The following is a 19401-nucleotide window of genomic DNA, read 5'->3' as shown; positions in this document are numbered from 1 at the left end:
TATTATCGACTTTGTACTCGATAAGGTACAAACTGTTTCGGGTCGTAATGCATTATTTTAAAAATCTTCTTTTGGATGACATGGAAAGAAGCGAGATCACAAGATAATTTAAAGGAGAAAGACGACCAAAAAGCGAAAGAGAGAGCAAGAGAAAAGGCGAGGAAAGAACGATGTCACATGTGATCTACTACACACAATGGACGCAAAAACATTTAACAACTATTATATTCATCTATTGTGTGAATCGATCCTTGTATTATTCTTTCATGGTTCCACAGCACATCCTCGAAACACATCAAAGTCAGTAATACCAGTCATCTAACCCAGAACTTACCATCTTCTGGCGCGAGCTGCTAGAACTTTTAGATTTTGATCGATCGATTTATCTTTTGTACAGTACTTTAGCACCAGCCATCAACATAAGTCCAAAAGCTGTCTCGGAGTAATTGCCGATTTTCGTCCTTCGAAAATTGAATCCAACAAGCTCAGTTTGCACTCGTTACAGTACTAGGAGTAAAAAGTAGATTAAATATAGTTTATTAATGGAAAGAAAAATGACTCATGTGAGCACTGTAAGTAATATAGAACATAGTCGCTCTAGTCCGATCCTGTTTGGTAAAGTGATATGAAAAAACCTTGAGGAAAATAAAGAGGAATAAAAGTACTATCACAGAGTATGCGATACGTGCGAATAATGGTGCTTAGTAGTAACATCTAACTGCTCAGGCTACGGCGTCATAAAAGGCGTGTTCTGGTTGCAACGGAAGCAGATGCAGCTGTCTACGTTGCAACCATGCCAGACGCTTCTGGCTCGGACAAAACTGTTGAGCAGATAGGTATATGTATTTTATCGCACTAAATACCATTATACATTGTAAATTACCATTGACGGCATTTTACTAGACTCCTTATTTTTTCTATATTGCTATCTCTTCGTTTCGTTTCACATCGACAAACAGGTTGAGCCAGATACTTACGTTCTTGTGATGAATCGGTACGGTTTTCTTTCATTTTCCGAAAAAGGATATGATAAGCATGAACAAAGTTTGTGGCTTTCATTCGGAGCTGGTACAGACTTTTGTTTTTTAATCAGCGTTTTCGTTTAGGAGCTGAAATCCTTCTCGATCCTTTATATCGCATTCCCTGCTGAAAGTCGAAGCTATGTCCTCCGCTACTGTTCCTACATATGTTTATCCTGACAATTAGTAGAAAGAATGACTTATAATGGTATTGATTGCCAATGTATAAGCAGTAACATGAAAGCAGTCAACGACTCCACTTTCAATACTCCACCCTTGCCACCCCCACCCCAGCCCACGTTGCCTCAGTGTCGCCTGACATGCCAACGGAAACGTGGTACTCCGACAAATACAGGCCAGCGCAATACCCGCTGTACAACTACTGCATCAAGTGTTCCACGCAGTTTGCGGCGGATAACACTTATAAGCGGCACCTGGTTGATGTCTATAAGGTGCGATTCAGGCCTGTCAAGCCTGGACCAAAAAGGACGGTATCATGAGCGATGCGAATTCTAAACAAGTGAGAGAATGATAAAAAGCACGCTCGCACCAACGCACAAAGATCTAAAGGCAAAACCCGGAATAAAGCTGCGAAGAAACATCTGTACCAGCTCAATTGCTTGGTTAGTGCGGATAAACAGCTTCACAGATACCTTCAAATGTTTTAATATGTCGATCCAACAATCATGGAAAGTCATGAAAACTTTGGCGATTGCTGGAAGTATGCCACTTACAGCATTTGTGCCTTCGATGGACGGTCGTTGTTTAACCCGACGTACAAACACTTCTTTGGGAACATGATAATGGAGAATGCGTGCAGTGCCTACGACCGGCTATCGCCCACTGAAGCCTTGGTCGTTAACGACGCGGTCAGAATTGCACTGAAAAAGAAGGCACCCAAGTTCCTTGCCAACTATGGCCCAATGTTCCGTGCATTCCGCTGGATTGGATGCCCGTTGCTGGAGCGCGTCAATGTCGACTGCGGCATAGAGCGTGGTAATATCACTGACGATGACGGCGACGACTCGTCGTTAGTTTATGCAAGATATGAGCCAAGAGTACGAGAGTGGGCGAGACTCCTTAGCAAGCAAAGCCCAGATTCAGATGCAGAAGAAGGAGCCGGAGAAGATGAGGAAGAGACAGAGCAAGATAGTAGTAATAGTAGTACTGAAGAACATGGTGTGTATGGTGAAGACGGTAGCAGCAGTGGTGACGGACAGAGTAGGGAGTATAGTGATGACGACGATAATTGAGGAAGTAGAAAAAAGAGCGAAAGATTTTATATTTTAGTTATAGGCTTTATTATTCTTCTAATCGTTACTGCGGCCATCTATTGCCAGGTTGGTATATCGTATATAGAATGATCAAGTTGATATATGAAAAGGGATATAAGGCAAGAACTAAACATTGTAGGTAAAGATGAACATAAGAAAGACTGCAAAGGCAATGTGCATTCTATGGCGAACTAGTTCGTACATGCATAGCGTTATGTACATGTTATGACTGTGTGTACATTTTTACGGTTATCGACTTCAATATGTACTTAAACAAGGGGTACTGAAGAAGATAATCTGATCGTTGCGATCTGTAATGCTTTGGTGCGAGTTCCTGTAATCCACTTACCTTCTCAGTCCTATAAACAGATCACCTAATGGTGTGCTCCTACCCTGAAGGAACATTAAATAACAAACTGTACATATCTAAAAACGCTTATGTACTCAGTTCACGAAATGTCAATTTCCTTTCAAACTATCAGCAGTAGATAGTGCCAAAATTTGGAATAAAGCTCAATGATCTTACCATAGCCTTTCTTTTGATATCTAAACAATCTGATATGAGCTCTACATCTTAGTATAGATTGCACACTTACATGTGTAAGCGGTATGTAGTGCCTATGCAGCTTGTTTTCAACAGTGATGTAAATGCACCGATTACTACGTTGGTTGCAGACGGAGTGGCGAGCTTCAATCGGTTTAACCTTTCATGAAATATCCAACATAATGACAGTAGTTTCTGTTGATCTTTCTTGTTGAAAAAGTTTACTTGATTTCTATACCGGGATTTCATCCCAGGAAACATGTTCATGAACATGTCGTCATTATCGTCGATCAACTCCTCGTCGTCGTCGTCATTCTCTGCCTCTATGTCAGGCGCTAATTCTTCCGTCTCCTGTCCACCTTCTTCGTCATCGTCATCTTCTTCGCCATCCTGCTGAACACCTCGTACCACTACTGACGCACCTCTGGACAACATATCAGGATCAATGGAAGCTGATCCATTGGCAATTCTGCCTAGAAGTCGTTGCTGCTCTTCCATCCACGCCTCTGCGCGCTCTAACTTTTGCTTCCAAAGCTTACTCATCCTTGCTTTTCTTGCCAAGATTCTGTGTTCGAAGGTGCTCGTACAGTTTCGGGCACAGATGCAATGGCCTCTTGAAGCTTACTTATAACGTTATGGCCGAACTTGATCACCGAAGAGGCTTCGTCCTTTTTTGTTGTTGTTTGCATATTAGAAACAACGTTATGTAACTAATCTTTCATCACAGTTCTCACCTTCAGCAGCTCAAGCTCTTCGTTTGCTCTTCTTAAACCGTGAAACGCGTCATACGGTGTATTAGTTTCCACAGGCGAAATAATGTTACAACGGAAACGAAAGTGGCTGTTTTTTTTCAGCACTGTGCTAGAGTCGGGATAAAGCTCGAAGCCTGTTATTATGTTTGTCATGTTAGTAACAGATCTAGGTGTACGTGTACAAAAACGTCCTTACCAAAAAGTGGACCCACTGAAAGCTTTTCAAGATAGTTATTGAATTGTTTTTCGACTTGAGCACGGGCGGCTTTTCTTTGCCCTGCTAGATTTTGGGTTCGGTTGTGGCCTACAAGATATTATTATTGCATATTAATTTTTCTAACGTATGTGATGAAGGGATCATCGATACGTACCATTTCCCTGCTGTTTAAAGGCTCTCTCTATGAGGTCATAGATGCCAATGGCCAGGCGCAGGTTCTCCACAGCCCTACTGGCGGCACCAATTCTTCCTCCTTGACGGGTGTTGTTTGTGTCCCTCTGAACCGTCTCATCCACGTGCTCCTTCCATTTCCTTGCCATTGATGCAAGAGAATTCTCGTCACCTTCTTGAATGCCGGCTTTCAAAAGTGTCTTCAAAGCATCGGATTTAAGTTCCAAAGCGCGTTTATACTTACGCCGGAGGTTCACACCTATTAGAATGACAAGTATAAATAATGTATTCTATGAGCGATGAATCAGTAAAGCGATAAAATATGGTACCAATATTGTCTGTTCTTTGCTGCATGTAAAAGTCAAGAGCAATAGTCAAGGTGAGCCGTCTGTTGAGAGACGACATGTTGCGTGTCATGGCAACAAATCTATTGAGGAAAGACTAGAGCCGTTCAAGATGCTCACCATCCTGTATTCCCCACCCTTCCTTGAGGCGAGGATGGTAGTGGATCTGGCACCGTGGGGCATGTCCAGTGATGTAGAATATACCGACAGCAATAGGGACATCCTTAATACAATCCAACGATTCCTATTAACGAGACATGAGTATCTCTGCATTTGATCTAATACTAAAAGTGATTTGTAGAACCAACCTGTAATGCTTTTCGAATTTTGCAACCGACGTCATACATGATGCGAATGTTCGATCCATATAATGACATCTCAGTTACTTTTTTCAAGCAACTAAGGATGTAGGTGAATCTAACAATTAATAGATCAGAGATCTGAACTCTGAATAATGTCGCCATAATAATAAGATTGACTTACTGTTCACCAGGCGTTGTAATGTCTGTAATGGCCAGAGGAAGGCCATGGCCACAAGTGCATGCAAATGCACCATTTTGATCTAGATGATCGGTACGCCCGCGGCCCTTCTCGAGAGCTTGCCACGTGCTACAGCCATCAGTTGCCTAACCACAGATAACAATACATTTTAAGCTGGAACTGAAAGAATGATGCTTCTTGTCATCTGACAAGTAAAAACTTACTGCGTTACGGTATTGGACGACTTGGTTATCTTTAACCCAATACCAATCCACTTCTTCTTGATCAGTAAATGCGACGTCTTTTGGGTCCTTCGTTTTCGCAAAGCGTCGTAGTTGCATGTTACCGTCTGCAGCGACAATTTTGGGACCAGACTAGTAGGATGTAGATGATTGCCACCTCAATATATTAACACGACAGTACTACAACTTCAACACAGCACAAACTTACCATATACATGCATGCCGGACATGCTCTTTGTAGCTCAGATCCGTTTCTAAGATCCTTTTCTAAGCTAAGCATCAGTCTCCCATACATTGGGAGTGCTTCGCTAAGTCGCTGCTTAAAAGTGGCAGGTATCGGTAGCTTGATGAAAACAGGATAAGTTTAAGTTGATCAATGTATCTTTCGTCTAAATATACCTTGTAGCGATACTCTGCGCGGGCCCAGTTGGCAATCGCATGAGCAGAAGCGCGACAAAGATAGTGCATGTTGTGCATACTACGCATTTGCTCGACATGTATGGCATGATTCGGCTCAGATGGTGTCAGAGGGAAGAGGTGGCGACGCATCAAACCACGGGCAATGAGTGGTCTAGGCACTCGCTGCAGTATTGGATTCTGGCAACTCGACTACCTGGATCAGATCACGTCTTTTAGCACATAGTTCTGTTATCGTCATAGTTTATTCGTTGTATACCCACCACATTTGTAAATGCAAGTGATAGCCTTCTCTTTTTGTTCTTTGTCTCAGGGCAAGGGCAAAGAAGAAGATCCTCGATAGGAGCCAAAGCCTGAGGCTTGGGTTCCTCGATGCCATAACCCTGCTTATATGCTGCAAGAAGGGAAGGGAGAATGGCTGCCCAGTTACGGTAGCGGTTGCCTGCTCTTCTTCTTTTATTAGCAGCATCAGTTTCCTAATCGCGCAAGATTAAACGTTTTGATGATGGCTGTCGAAGCGGTGGTGGGACATTCGGCGTGCCTCCAGGATACAAAGGCTGCGCCATTCTAACAGTTCTTTTCGCGCCAGTTCTGCTGTAGCTGGAAAAAGATACTTTTGGCTTGCTGCCGAAACCTGGTGCTCGTTTGGGTGGCATGTTTATTCGTAATTTTGAGAATGGAGAAGAGAAGGAGTGAAGACACGTTTTTACTGGAGCTACTGCTTATGCGACTGCTACAATGGAAAGCAGGTCATGTATTTTTATGCTCCGAGGTTTTGCGGTTTTGCGGTTTTGCGGTTCGACTAAAAAAGACTGTCAACCGCAATCTATAGGGCGACTTTAAGCTCTGCTGCATCGGTATTACTAGGATCAGACGAAAACAAGGGCCGCCCGACATTCATCCGCTACCCTGGCAGCAGCATCATGGATTTCTTCCTAAGCACCCACCACTGCATCAACCCACGCTTAGAGATCCGCAGCGACCTATCCCTCGACTCATACCATAAACTACTACATTTCAGCTTTACCCTCGAACCGACGACCAATCCAGTCAACAACCTTGCTCATCAACGCCGGCTATGGAAACTCAGCAAACTCAAAGACACCAACACTCGCCAACGGTATCTTGCTACCTTCACCGATAACATCCAAAGTCTCAGCACCGAAGCACAGCACCATGTCTCCCGCATACTCGACCCAACACCAGACTCACATGCTTCCGGAGATGAGCGAACCCAGACTGAGATCATTGAGCATCTCACCAGTCAATTTTACGACAAACTGTACACCACCATGGATGACACACTTGGAGCAACACCTGGTGGGCAACACCGACGTGATTCCTTCTGGACTGCCGAACTCCAACGCCTAAACGATCACCGCGAGCTCTGCTACCGAAAATGGCGTCGTGCGATAGGTATGAATAAATTGACATGGTGGATACGACACCAAGAGGCTAGAGCACGAGTCAGAAGAGCGATCAGTAAACGCAGCCGTGAAACATGGCTGATGTTCTGCAACAAACTCGAATCCGATGATTATAGAAAGACAACAGCATCGATTAAAAAGATCCGACAACGACGCACCATTCAACCAACATTCAGCCATCCCGAGGGGCCACAAGCGGCAGCTGAAACAATGGCAACACACTTGGAATCAGTCTTTGATGGGCATCTCCTGCGATCTACCAACCATCCTGCTACCATCAACACCTCACCACTATCCACCACTCATACACACTCATTCCCCATCACCGCCGCTTCAGTTTCATCTGCCATTGACCGATTGCCACCCAAAAAGGCACCAGGGGTCGACCACGTCCGGAGCGAGATGCTAAAACCACTAACCGAACCGCTCACACCCTTCTTAGTAAACCTTTTCCAACTATGCTGGCTTGCGTCCTATACCCCTATCACTTGGCGGATTGCACAAGTCATACCGATTTACAAACGAAACGCTCCAGACCGTGCCGACAGCTACCGACCGATATCTCTGTTATCTGTAATCAGAAAATTGCTCGAGTACTGCATCACCGACCCGCTTCAAACACACAGCCCACCATTAGATATTGCGCAAGGTGGATTCCGCCCAGCTCGAAGTGCCCTCGATCAAGCCTTTTGTCTACAAGAGCTCTGCCGTATGCACAAGGTCACCCATGGTTCTGTCCCCACGATGGCCTTCTTGGACATTAAATCAGCCTATGACACCGTGGACAGAGAAGTGATATGGAAACTCCTCCGCCCTTGTGCACCCCCTCCTCTCCTTGCAATAATCCAAGACCTAATTGATAATGTGTCACTAGAAATCCTTATATCGAATGATGTATCTCGCCGCTTCTCCCCTTCTACTGGAGTTTCACAAGGCTCCATCTTATCCCCTTTCCTTTATTCCCTGTATATCAATGATTTACCAACCACGATTTCTAGACTCAGCGAGGATCGTCCGCCACGAGCAGCCATCCTATCTGACAGTGACAGCGATGATTTTCAGCCAACCGTTACACCACCTCACCCCACCACAACAACAAGCATAACTGCCTTCTATACGCTGACGACGTTGCCCTAATCGGCACACCAGAGGAAATGCAATACCTGCTCAACGCCTGCGAACAACACAGCTATCAACTAGGTTATCGTTGGAACCCGGCCAAGTGCGTCATTGTCAACTCTCCATGCACGACCGACACATTCAACCTATATGACACACCTATACCACGCGCTGACTACTTCGTGTACCTTGGGGTCCCGGTCAACAACAAAGGCCGTTTGGATGCAAAGCAAATGATTACTCGGAACCGAACTTCGGCGGAAGCCGGCATGCGCACTCTCAACGCCATGGGTGTCAACCCATCTGGATTCTCCCGTCTCCTCGCCAGTCGCATCTATGCCCAATTTATCAGACCCAAATTGGAATATGGGCTAGCAATCACATCACTTACACAGACACAGCAAGCAACTAGACCGCATCCAAAGCACCTGCATCCGAACGATCTACGGCGCACACACACACTCAGAAACAAAAGTCATGCGCCACATTGCAAAACTACCAAGCATGCAGGCACGCATGAGCATTTTACAGACGAAATTCCTACACCGAGCCCAGAATCTACCGGAAGACGCACTACTTACTCAACTACGCCCTACCATCGCCTCCCAGGCAGCCAGCCATTGGTCCAAACTCAGCACCTCACCAATATGGTTGAATCTTCCTGCTCCTCGCGAAGAAACCACCACCCGCATACTCAAAGCCACAATCAGGCAATATCTGTCCGAGGAACTCGCCACCATGCGCGCTGCACCAACAGGGGCTCGCAACCTGACCGCCTGCCTCCCAAAGCTTTGTATCGATCCCATCATGTGGCTGCCTATGACCAGAAGGGAACGAAGTCGATGCATTCGCTGGCGCCTAGGCTGGCTCCCGGGCGGCAAGCGGAAACCTTGCCACACCTGCCAAGCCCCAGATTTCAACAAAAACCACGCTATCCGCTGCCTTCGCATGCACCGCCGTTTATATATCACAGAGTCCCAAAGCCCGGACCCACTGTCGTTTGTCTTGAATCAGTTACCCCACTCCCCGCCAAAGTCACCACGCCGCATTAACCTACTTCTTTCAGAATGGCCAGTTGTATGCAAAATCCTAGCCGAACTCGACGCTCACCAACACCCCGACTCCGACCTACACCAGTACTACGACGAGCAGTCTGGCAGCACGCTACTTAAATGGATTGCTCCTCCCTTGCCGCAGGAATCTGGCTAAGTGCCACTAACACCGTTCTCTTTTCTTTCTCTCCTTCTGCTTATTCTTCCACTCTATCTTCAGCAATTCATAGCATCATCTACCATCCCCACAACCTTTTTCCCTGTTTACGCACACAGGGTTTTCATCATCCCCTTTCTCCACTGATCTGACTCGAGCGAAATTGCCACACAAAGCACAGCGTTCAAAGAGTCGTTAAATAAAACAATCAAATTTTAAACGTTACTTTACTTAGTGTTTACAAGAATTTTCCTACAGTGTTTGTTTTCTTCGCAGCGATGCAAAGCAGCTATGATAGCTGGAAAAAAGGGGTAAGCTTCTTTATCTTTTGAGACAAATATTTTGGGACGGTATATATTACCTTGGTTGATCTCCTCGAATCGGTCGGTCATCATATAATAAGAGCGTAACCACAGCAACAAGACAGAACCACAGCAGCAAAGACGTAACCACAGCAACAATTATTGAAGTGCCGCATTGGCATGTGAAGACGATCTTGTGAAGCCACCCTTCGATCCGGTTGGTCATGACTGTAAATAGCTTCTCCCATCTGTGGCATCTGAGAGGTTTGTATCCTGCTTCTACCTTTTTGTATGACGACCGTGTTACTGAATAAAAAGCCGAATGGAATAATCGTCACACATAACCTATGCAATATTTCTTTTGCTCTAGCACATCCTATAATATAAATACTACACGGCCTCTTCTTGTTTACAAACTAGCATTAGCTACAGTGAGATATTAATACATGCAAATACAATGAAAATCATAGATGCACTGTATAGGGCTTCTCCACTGCGACCATGAAAGCAACAAGGACAGGTAAAAATATCAAACGCTAGTCTTTCATCATTTCCTGTCAATTTTGCATTACTATGCAGTAAAACAAATGCCTTACGCAGCTCGGCCAATTTTGCGTTTTTTCCTGCTTAGTATTACTTCAACGATCTCTTTTACAAGTTAGTCGGTGTAGCCTCTTCCGAAAACACTGTATAATGAATCCCAAAGGTATGTTGAAAGCTTTGGCTATTTTTAACGCCACATTTACACGCACTGTAAACAGGTTATTTATCTGTGCATAATAAACTTCCGACTTGATGATCACTGATTCCATGGAAACCCTCTCTTCCATATTGCGGACGATGTTCAATATTGATGGCGGTGATAGTGGAAACATATATTGTGGAGTATCAAGCTAACATTCTTTGAATGAATCATATAGCTCTTGGGTCGCTATAGTACAGATTTGCTTTGCTTCTACACGTGCTTCATGTTTCTTGCACTGAATGTGCATTTAGTATCAAGGGAGAATAAGGTGTAAACCAGTAATATGGATCCATATTTTGATCAATGTGATCTAGAAACTAAATACAGGTTCCTCTTTATAAGAGGTACATTCGTTATGATAGTTAAGGAATAAAACGGGTTACAAAGTAAAAACAAAGGGAGGACGACCAATAAAGAAAAAATGTATTTGCAAAAGGCTGTTATATAATGTCCACATGGCCAAACTTCAAAGTTCCATGAACCAGTGCTAGTCCTCGCCCGCAACCATTAAGCCTAACGTTGGATATCCGGAACTAACAGGAGAACCAAGGAACCCCATGACGGCTGGCTAGTGAAGCAATCCCCCTGGATACTCTTGCTATCGATGCTGTCTGCAGCCCTGTATCGGTGTTTTGACGATCCTAACCTAAGTAAAGTGTGTGTCTAACAAAACCGACGCAGCCGATGCGTGTTTCGTTGGGCTAGTTTAAGTGAGAACGCGGAATATACTGCATATACTTAACTTGAACAATAATTTGAAGCTTGGAACCGACGCAAGTGTAAAGGTTCAGTACACGATCACAAATAAGGGGAAAAATTATACATAAACTGAGCCCAGTGCGCTACCCGTGAGAGGGACATCTCGTTGGGGCGTTACCTTCGAGGCCATCTGGTAACGCAGAAGGCTCAGTGCGCTACCCGTGAGAGGGACATCTCGTTGGGGCGTTACCTTCGAGGCCATCTGGTAACGCAATTATAGTCGCAATTGCACACCCGTGAGAGGGACATCTCGTTGGGGCGTTACCTTCGAGGCCATCTGATGTGCAATTACTCGGACATTAATAGAAATCCTGACGAAAGGAAAGCGAGAGACGAAAGAGAAAAATTTTCAAGAATTAAATAAGTGTGTGAATTTATCTCTCTTGACGCAAACCAATCAAATTAAAGACTTTTCTTCCTTCTGTGGCCGAAGAAGGTCACATAGCACCCATATAGTCCGACGCTAAGACTACTGAACCACACTGAAAACCATATACACACATAGCAACATAGCAACACCCCTCTCTTAACAATAATTGTCACATCATGTATCACACATATAAATATCCATGTTACTTTGAAGAACAAAGAAACACCTTTTCTTTCGCGGACTTGTTGGAAAGGCCCTGCGTGTGAGTACACCCCATAGGCATAGAAGACCTTCTGTATACTTATTTATTCATTTTTGATTCTCGTAGTCTACTTGTATTGTTAGCGAAGTATTCGCACTTCCCCTGTTGTATTATCGTACTTTGTATATTCTGCCGATTGTATTTCGATTATGGTCTAGAGCTGCCATACGATTGGACTATTTTCAACCGTTTATTAAGGTAGTTAGTTTGCTGGAATTTTTGCCGTATCCCTTCTATTTGGCTCACATGGCAGGGCTTTTTCTATCAGGTCCTGTCGCTGTTACTAATCCCCCCTCGACATTACACTTCTCTCTTTACCGTCCAAGTTTGCTTAGAGAGTGTGTATTTTCTTTACGGATTATCTGTATCATCAGTGCCCAAAATGCAATAGCTATACAGTAGGCGCTCGCTAAGCCGATCACTTCTAAGCCGATATTCTCGCTAAGCCGATCACTTTTCAAAATTACCGACCCGGTAAGCATTGAATATCGAGCTTGCTCGGTAAGCCGATCACCGATCATTTCTCTGTGACATATCGGCTTATGTAGACCAATAAAATCATAGTATTTCATCTCTTAATATATCTGAGACATGCGGAAGTCGAACAAGCGATCAAAATGTTTACTGTGTATATAGTATCAACAGACGAAGACCCCACTCATTATATCGGGCTTCGAATTCGATAAGCCGATCATTCGCTAAGCCGATCACTTTTGGGTCATGACCGAGGTGATCGGCTTAGCGAGCGGCTACTGTAATGCATTACGACCCGAAACATTTTGTACTTTATCGAGTACAAAGTCGATAATAGCAGCAATGAAAAAAGCTCAAAGATATAATTATTACCAACACTAATACGTTAATTTCTTACCCTCTCTTTTCTTAGATCTTCTTTGGGCTAATTAGTCAAACCGAGTGATCTCTGCTGTGCTAGCAACCTGGTATATGGCAGGGCGTCCAAGTGACTAACTCAAAATTTAAAAAGCCTTCAAACATTAGCAACGAATTTTGGCACGGAAATTTGTGTGCATACGGTAAGATCACAGAGAACAACGCAATTCAATAAAGCTGTGTCCTTGATGGACGTTAATAAACATATTTATTTTGACTGGGAGTTGCATGTTACAATAAATGTACAAAATGAGCATAGCAACTTATGGTGTATGTGAAGGATGGATGGGTGTATGAGATTGTGACAGAAGGATATATATTAATGAGACACGAGTATGTATGTATAGAGACACGAGTATGTGTGTAATAGAGACAAAAAGTAAAACAGAAGTGGCAGCATCTAATAAGAGAGCATATTTAAATGGGGGAAAAGCGAGATTTATTATTAAATGATACATGAATGACAGAAATGGTAGGATGAATGTTTGAGAAAGACGATGAGAGCAGACGAGCTAGTGCGATTTTTTTGTTTTTTTGACGAAATTTTTGACGCTGTTGTAGACGGCGATTCTTGAGCGGCGGTAGCAATGAATGATGGAGGGACAAGAGTTGAACCGGCCCCAGAAACTGACATGCCTACTCGCGTATTCGTACACAGATTCACAGTATCATCAACAATCGTCTTAGCATTGGCAGCAAGCTCCAGCAGAGATAGCACGCGCCCGGTGTAATCGTCACTGTTGGATATAGGAGCTCGTCTATACGTCGCACTCTTGTAACATATCCCTTCGGCATATTCATATCCATCATAGTGATGCCGTTGCCTAATTGGTATTGGATGTTTTTTGATTAGCTCAACATGAATATAGACACCGTGTATATCAAGTTTTCGTTTTGATGTACATATCATTAACATTGTAGCCGAGGACATGTGCTTTACGGACAATTGCGGATAACATGTCTCTCAGGACCATTGGTAACTTCAACTTTGCGTCGTGAAACTCCTTCGAGTTATCCCGATTCGCTGCTGCTTCTAGGCCACCAAATTCAAGATTGCTCGCAACGTAGATGGTGTCGAGTCTTCTTCCTATTTTTTCGCGCTCAATCTCGTCGACAGCAGAAAGCTTGCGCTTGGAATTTGCTGGCTGACTGGTCTGGCTTCGGTTGGATCGGATGGCTGGTAGAGACCTCTGGGGCATCATCCGGTTGCTACGTGACAACCAACTTAGAACTGGTACGGACAAGGGGAATGCTGCTGCATTGGAGACGCTGGCTTTTTCCATATCTAGAAAAATAGAAGCCCTTATCAATACCGTAATCATATCTCTGTTATTCGCCCTGGTATCAAAGTACACCATTCACTTACCCCAATGCTTCGACCGCTGAATGATGGTAAATGGTGTTTACCAAACTCCACAAGTAGTAGAGCCGATCGGTTTCGAGAAAGCCTTTGGTGTTGGTTTTTGCACCTGGTATGAAAAATTTGGCCGTGTTCATGAGGGTTTGCGAGAGCCAGGCGAGGAGTGGTTGCTCGATTGGGTGGTGGTGTATACCTTGGCCGAACTGATATGCTTCCAACGCCGTCTTCTACATACACATTTGCGATTATCACGAAGCTAAGTCAGCGAAAGAAGTCAAATATATGCAACAGCCACTCGCAGCACCGGGTATACAATAACCTTACCAAACTTTCCATCTCGAAGAACTTTGTTTTAAGCTCGGATGGAAGCTCCCTGATGATTGGATCGCCAAAAGTGCGCAGCTCCTCAAGTTCGTCAGTGTTGAAATATGTTTCCCAGTTGTGATCATCAACATCAAGAATGAATGATAAGGCCGGACTATATAGAATGAATAGTTTGACACAATCCTCTAATAACTATGTCTTTCTCTTTTTTCTTGTAAATGAGATATGGATTAACACTTACTGAGTGTAGTTGAGCGTTTCAATGAAATCTTTCATGCGGCTTTCTACGCTCCATGGCTCAACATTCTCACTTGCTGCTCGTTGCTTAGTTGCTTCCAGAATCCAGCACTTTGCTGGTTCCAGTTGCTCATACAGTTTAACGACACTGTCTTTGTCAGCTTTGGACAGCTTGGTTTTTAGCGTGGGCAGATTGGTAGACGATGAGGGAACAGAAGAAGGCATAGATGTTGATGTAGACGTTGGTGCTGTTGCTGCTACTTCATTACTGTCAGATTTGCTCTGAGTATGTCCTCTACAAAATTCCACGATGGCTGTTTTTTGCTCTAACATTGTACATAGAATAAAAAACGGTCAGTAAACTAAAAAAGATGCGCTTTGAGTTGGCCACGGTTTTTAATATTTAATATAATTCTTTGAAATTTAACTTTTAAAATTAATTAAAATTTTATTTTAAATTACCTGATTATATCTAGATAAATATATTACCAAAAGCATTAAATACCCAAATTATTTTTTATTTAAATTTTATAATTTCTTTAATATTAAAATAAAATTTAAAATTATTTAAGATTAATAAAAATTTGAGTTAAAAATAAAAACATGATCTGTTTTTAATTACATCCAAAATATTAATCAGATTATTAATAATTTTAGGAAGGTGATTGAAGATGAAAAAGATTGTTTATTTATATATTATTAGAGAAAATAAATATAACATAATAGATTTTAATCCTAGATAAATAATAATTATAATAAAAGAAAAATAAAAAGAAATGTAAAAGTTTTGTAGATGATTAAAACCTGAAATTGAAAATAGTATCTGATAATAAGAATATAAAAATACATATATTATTTTAATAACTTTTAAACAATATCTAAAACATTAATTATTTTTCATGTGAAATATGTATAAATAAAGATATTCATAGAATTTGTTGTTCGAATGAAAAAGAAAAAAGAAAATATTATCTCAGGTGATCATATTTATATTGAATAATGTAGATTAAATGGAATTTATTCATAAAAAGTTATTGTTATAAAGATGAAGAAGATGACAATCTTCCATAATTTTATTTGCAAGTATCTATATTGTTTTTTAAATATATAATTGTCATCATTATTTCTTCATAATTAATTCTTATTTACATTTAGATTTTTATATTCAAATACTTTGTTAATACAAATAATTTTGCCAAGAACTTTAAATTTAAATATTATTTTAAAATAATTTATTTTTTATTAGATTATTAAAAAAACCATCTTCTATTAAAAATCGATTAGCCCTTACGTTATTGTACAAAAAAGGAAATAGTTGTGGCTGGCGTTGGTAACTATTGCCCAGCTTACTTTTTTTGTTATATAGCAATTTGTTTCACCTGCAAGCTGTTGTTTTTGCATAATATGAGTTCTCAAGAGGTATTGCCCCGGAATCAGACAACTTATGAACACCAAATGTGTCGCTGGAAGCTTCATTCGAATTCAAATGGAACCAAATTCAGTCGCAAAAATGACTTCTTACAAAAGCCGGGCATTTTACTCATTTTTTAAAATTTTTTTTTTCACAAAAAGCAATCACTCGAAGTTCACACCTGTCGCTGCGGGTCGACTACTCACCAACGTGTTTCTTTCCGTGGATGTCCTTTGAATGAGCGCAATGTCCGGCGCAGACTTCTTGATTCTGAAAATGTATGCACCTGAACTAGCTTATGTTGTCTATTTTTCCTTTCTTATTCCCTTTGAACGTAGGAACAGCAGGAAGACACTATGGATATCATTATAGAGAATCCAGTGGAACAGCAAGCTAGCACCATTGAAGGTATTGCAGCTGCTATACACATAAGGCGTGAGAGAGAGAGAGAGAGAGCAACAGAGAGTGCGTGTTTCCTTGATATAGGCGATCCATGTCATCCTTTAGGAAAAAGAAAGTTTACAAATGAAATTTCGAATAGTTGCTGAGGATAACATTATTGAGGATGAGGACACTCCTGTCAGTGACTCAGCAACCAACGATGATGTGACAACAAGCACCAACACCACTACCAACAATAATAGTACTGCTTCTGTACGCAGTTGCTCTAGATGTGGATCACCCGATCATTCGCGCTCTTCTAACCGCAGCTGTCCTTTCCATCCCGGTAACGTTGAATCCCAACATGGCGCTCAATTCCAAAAAGCCTGCACTATTCCTTTCGTACCTGAACATATTTTCGGTCCAAACATCTGCTACACGCCCGGAACTTCGTATCGTCGTCATATTTTCCCTCGAATGGACACCACCTACTCTTTTTGTCATGCTCGAATGTGGATAGATGAGCGTATCAAATCCTCCTCTCTCTTGAGACCACGCTTTGGCATTTGCTGTACTCATGGAAAGATACGTCTCCCTCTTCCTCGCGCTCCTCCTGCACCACTTCGTGATCTTCTGATCAATCATGATCCAACGGACCGAATAGCTGTGGATTTCCATACCAACATTAGGGCTTACAACAATTTGTTTGCCTTCGCCTCCATCCGCGCCAATTGGGATCGTGATCTGGCAAGTGGAAGAAATGGAGTTTCTACTTTCCGAATTAATGGCACTATGTACCACTGTCTTGGTTCGTTGCGTGCACCTGAAACCGCACAGGCTCAATTCGCGCAAATATACTTTGCAGATGCACAGGAACAATTGGCGAGAAGAACGACGTTGCGTTCTGGATTAAATCCGGACACGATTGCAACTTTGCAACGTGTGATGCAGGAACACAATCCATTTGCATCAACTCTCATGACAGCAGCTGAAACACATGGCGATCAACCCGTGGGATCTATCAGTGTTGTCATTCGTACAGCGAGCGATTTGGGAAGGCGATACGATCAACAAGCTTATCCCGAAGTAGCAGCAATGGTCGTTGAAAATTCAGTCGATGGTTCGGCAACACCGCATGATATCGTGATCCATGACCGCACTGAAGGACTACGCCAAATAAGCTCCCTTCACCCATCCTATATGCCGCTCCATTATGTGCTTATGTTTCCTAACGGTGACAATGGATGGTATCACGGAATGAGGTGTCGATCAGCAGATAACCAAACAGTTACTGTCACTTTGCTCGATTTCTGCGCATATATGCTGATGTTTCGTGGCGATGATCAAACGTTCCATCATCATTTCGGGCGTTTGTTTCAGCAGTTGGTCGTGGACAACTACGCCCGTATTGAGAGTGCCCGGTTGTTTTTCATTTCGACACATCAACAAGATCTTCGTGCTGAATTGTATAGCGGTGTTGGTGACGCTGTGGATCCACGTCAAGTTGGTCGCTCCATCATTCTTCCTTCTTCATTTACGGGTGGACCACGCTATATGAAACAAATGCTTCAAGACGGCCTTGCCATTGTTCGTCAACGTGGAAATCCTACCCTCTTCATCACTTTCACCTGCAATCCGCAGTGGCCAGAAATCGTTGCTGAGCTGCTCCCTGGGCAAAAGGCTTTTGATCGACCGGACATTTGTTCTCGAGTTTTCAACATGAAGATCACCGTATTGCTACACCATATTGTGGACTCGAAGTGCTTTGGTCGGGTTGAAGGGTATTTGGCAACTGTGGAATTTCAGAAAAGAGGATTGCCGCATGTGCATATCCTACTTATTTCAAACGAGCAAGACCGACCCTACACGCCAACTGATTACAACAGATTTGTGTATGCGGAATTACCCGATCCGTTGACTCACCCTCAATTGTATGCAACGGTTACTTCCTGCATGATATATGGCCCTTGCGGAGATGCTGCACCAGATGCTGTTTGTATGGAAAAACAGTCGTTGTTCACAGCATTATCTGAAGCCATTTTCTCCAGAGACACGCGTAAGTCGTGATGGTTATGCTATGTATTGACGACGCCAAAATCAACGCCAGCATACTTTCCAACGAAGCCGATTCACCGCCACCAACCGACACGTCGTCCCCTACAACCCGTATCTTAGCCAAAAGTATGAAGCTCATATCAACGTCGAAACCTGTACCTCTGCTCGAGCCATCAAATATTTGTGCAAGTACATCACTAAGGGATCCGACCGAGTGCAACTTGAAGCGTGAATGTAGACTACTACCACTGACACAGCTGCCCAACCTGATGCCATTAATGAAGTAGTCGAGTATCAGAATGCACAATACATAGGACCATGTGAGGCAGTTTGGAGAACGTTGGAATTTAGAGTACATATGCACCATCCAACCGTAGCGCGCTTAGACATCCATCTGCCTAGCGAACAGCTGATGTATTTTGGGGCGATATGACACCTCAGGAATTCGAGTTAGCTCGCAATGCTGCAGCTACTGGGACCAGGCTACTCGGTTTCTTTGCTCTTTGTGCTCGGGATCCTGCTGCATGCCAGTACATGTATACGCAAATTCCTTGCCACTATACTTGGGACGACCGAAACGATAGATGGAATCCTCGGACCAACCCACCAGTACAGAACGTAGTGTCTCGCATATATGCTGCTTTAATTTCCAACATGCCATTATATGCCCTTCGTCTCCTTCTTTTGCATGTCCGAGGACCAACAAGCTTCGAAGCGTTGAGGACAAAGGATGGGGTTGTATATGCAACTTTTCAAGAAGCGGCCGTCGCCTATGGTTTTTTGGAGTCAGATCTGGAATGGGACGACTGTTTGGCTGAGGCATCCATTACCGCGCCATCCGCAGCTGCAATTCGAGCACTCTTTGTGTATATTCTCATCAATTCATCACCAACCGATCCACTTACCTTATGGAACAACCACCGTGATCGAATGGCCGACGACTACTTTTTCGAAATGCGTAGAACGCTATCACTCTCCAATGAGGATGAGTTGCAACCTGATCAAATCGAGCAAATATATCAACGCGCACTCGGTGATATAGAAATGCGATTGAATTCAACAGGCCACCATCTTTCCGAATTCCCCTCC

At 43.1% G+C, this 19401-nt stretch overlaps 4 protein-coding genes across 4 annotated transcripts; 2 read left to right on the top strand and 2 right to left on the bottom strand.

The window, feature by feature from the left end:
• Positions 1-1322: 1322 nt before the first annotated feature.
• BDB00DRAFT_820576 (uncharacterized protein) lies at positions 1323-2283 on the top strand (the record flags this gene model as incomplete). The annotated part of the gene is made up of 1 exon (XM_053123310.1): positions 1323-2283. A coding segment is annotated over exon 1 (563 nt), but the record flags the coding sequence as incomplete, so codon positions are not given.
• Positions 2284-2885: 602 nt separating this feature from the next.
• On the bottom strand, positions 2886-6116 carry BDB00DRAFT_871788 (uncharacterized protein; the record flags this gene model as incomplete). Its single annotated transcript, XM_053126869.1, has 15 exons — positions 2886-2997; positions 3076-3356; positions 3425-3505; positions 3572-3723; positions 3786-3893; positions 3961-4236; positions 4307-4365; positions 4459-4565; positions 4630-4720; positions 4805-4947; positions 5026-5175; positions 5252-5362; positions 5443-5652; positions 5724-5854; positions 5957-6116. 15 exons carry the CDS (start codon positions 6114-6116, stop codon positions 2886-2888), a joined length of 2172 nt encoding a protein of 723 aa, XP_052980293.1.
• Positions 6117-6383: 267 nt separating this feature from the next.
• Positions 6384-7130, top strand: BDB00DRAFT_762706 (uncharacterized protein; the record flags this gene model as incomplete). Its single annotated transcript, XM_053119349.1, has 1 exon — positions 6384-7130. A coding segment is annotated over one exon (747 nt), but the record flags the coding sequence as incomplete, so codon positions are not given.
• Positions 7131-13083: 5953 nt separating this feature from the next.
• Positions 13084-14382, bottom strand: BDB00DRAFT_820545 (uncharacterized protein; the record flags this gene model as incomplete). The annotated part of the gene is given in 4 exon segments (XM_053123309.1): positions 13084-13297; positions 13309-13368; positions 13485-14131; positions 14229-14382. Coding segments are annotated over 3 exon segments (692 nt in total), but the record flags the coding sequence as incomplete, so codon positions are not given.
• Positions 14383-19401: the final 5019 nt, after the last annotated feature.

The sequence above is a fragment of the Zychaea mexicana genome, assembly GCF_025766255.1.
Source record: "Zychaea mexicana strain RSA 1403 chromosome Unknown BDB00scaffold_31, whole genome shotgun sequence".
NCBI lineage: Eukaryota > Fungi > Mucoromycota > Mucoromycetes > Mucorales > Lichtheimiaceae > Zychaea > Zychaea mexicana.
This window is presented reverse-complemented; position numbering and strand designations above follow the sequence as displayed.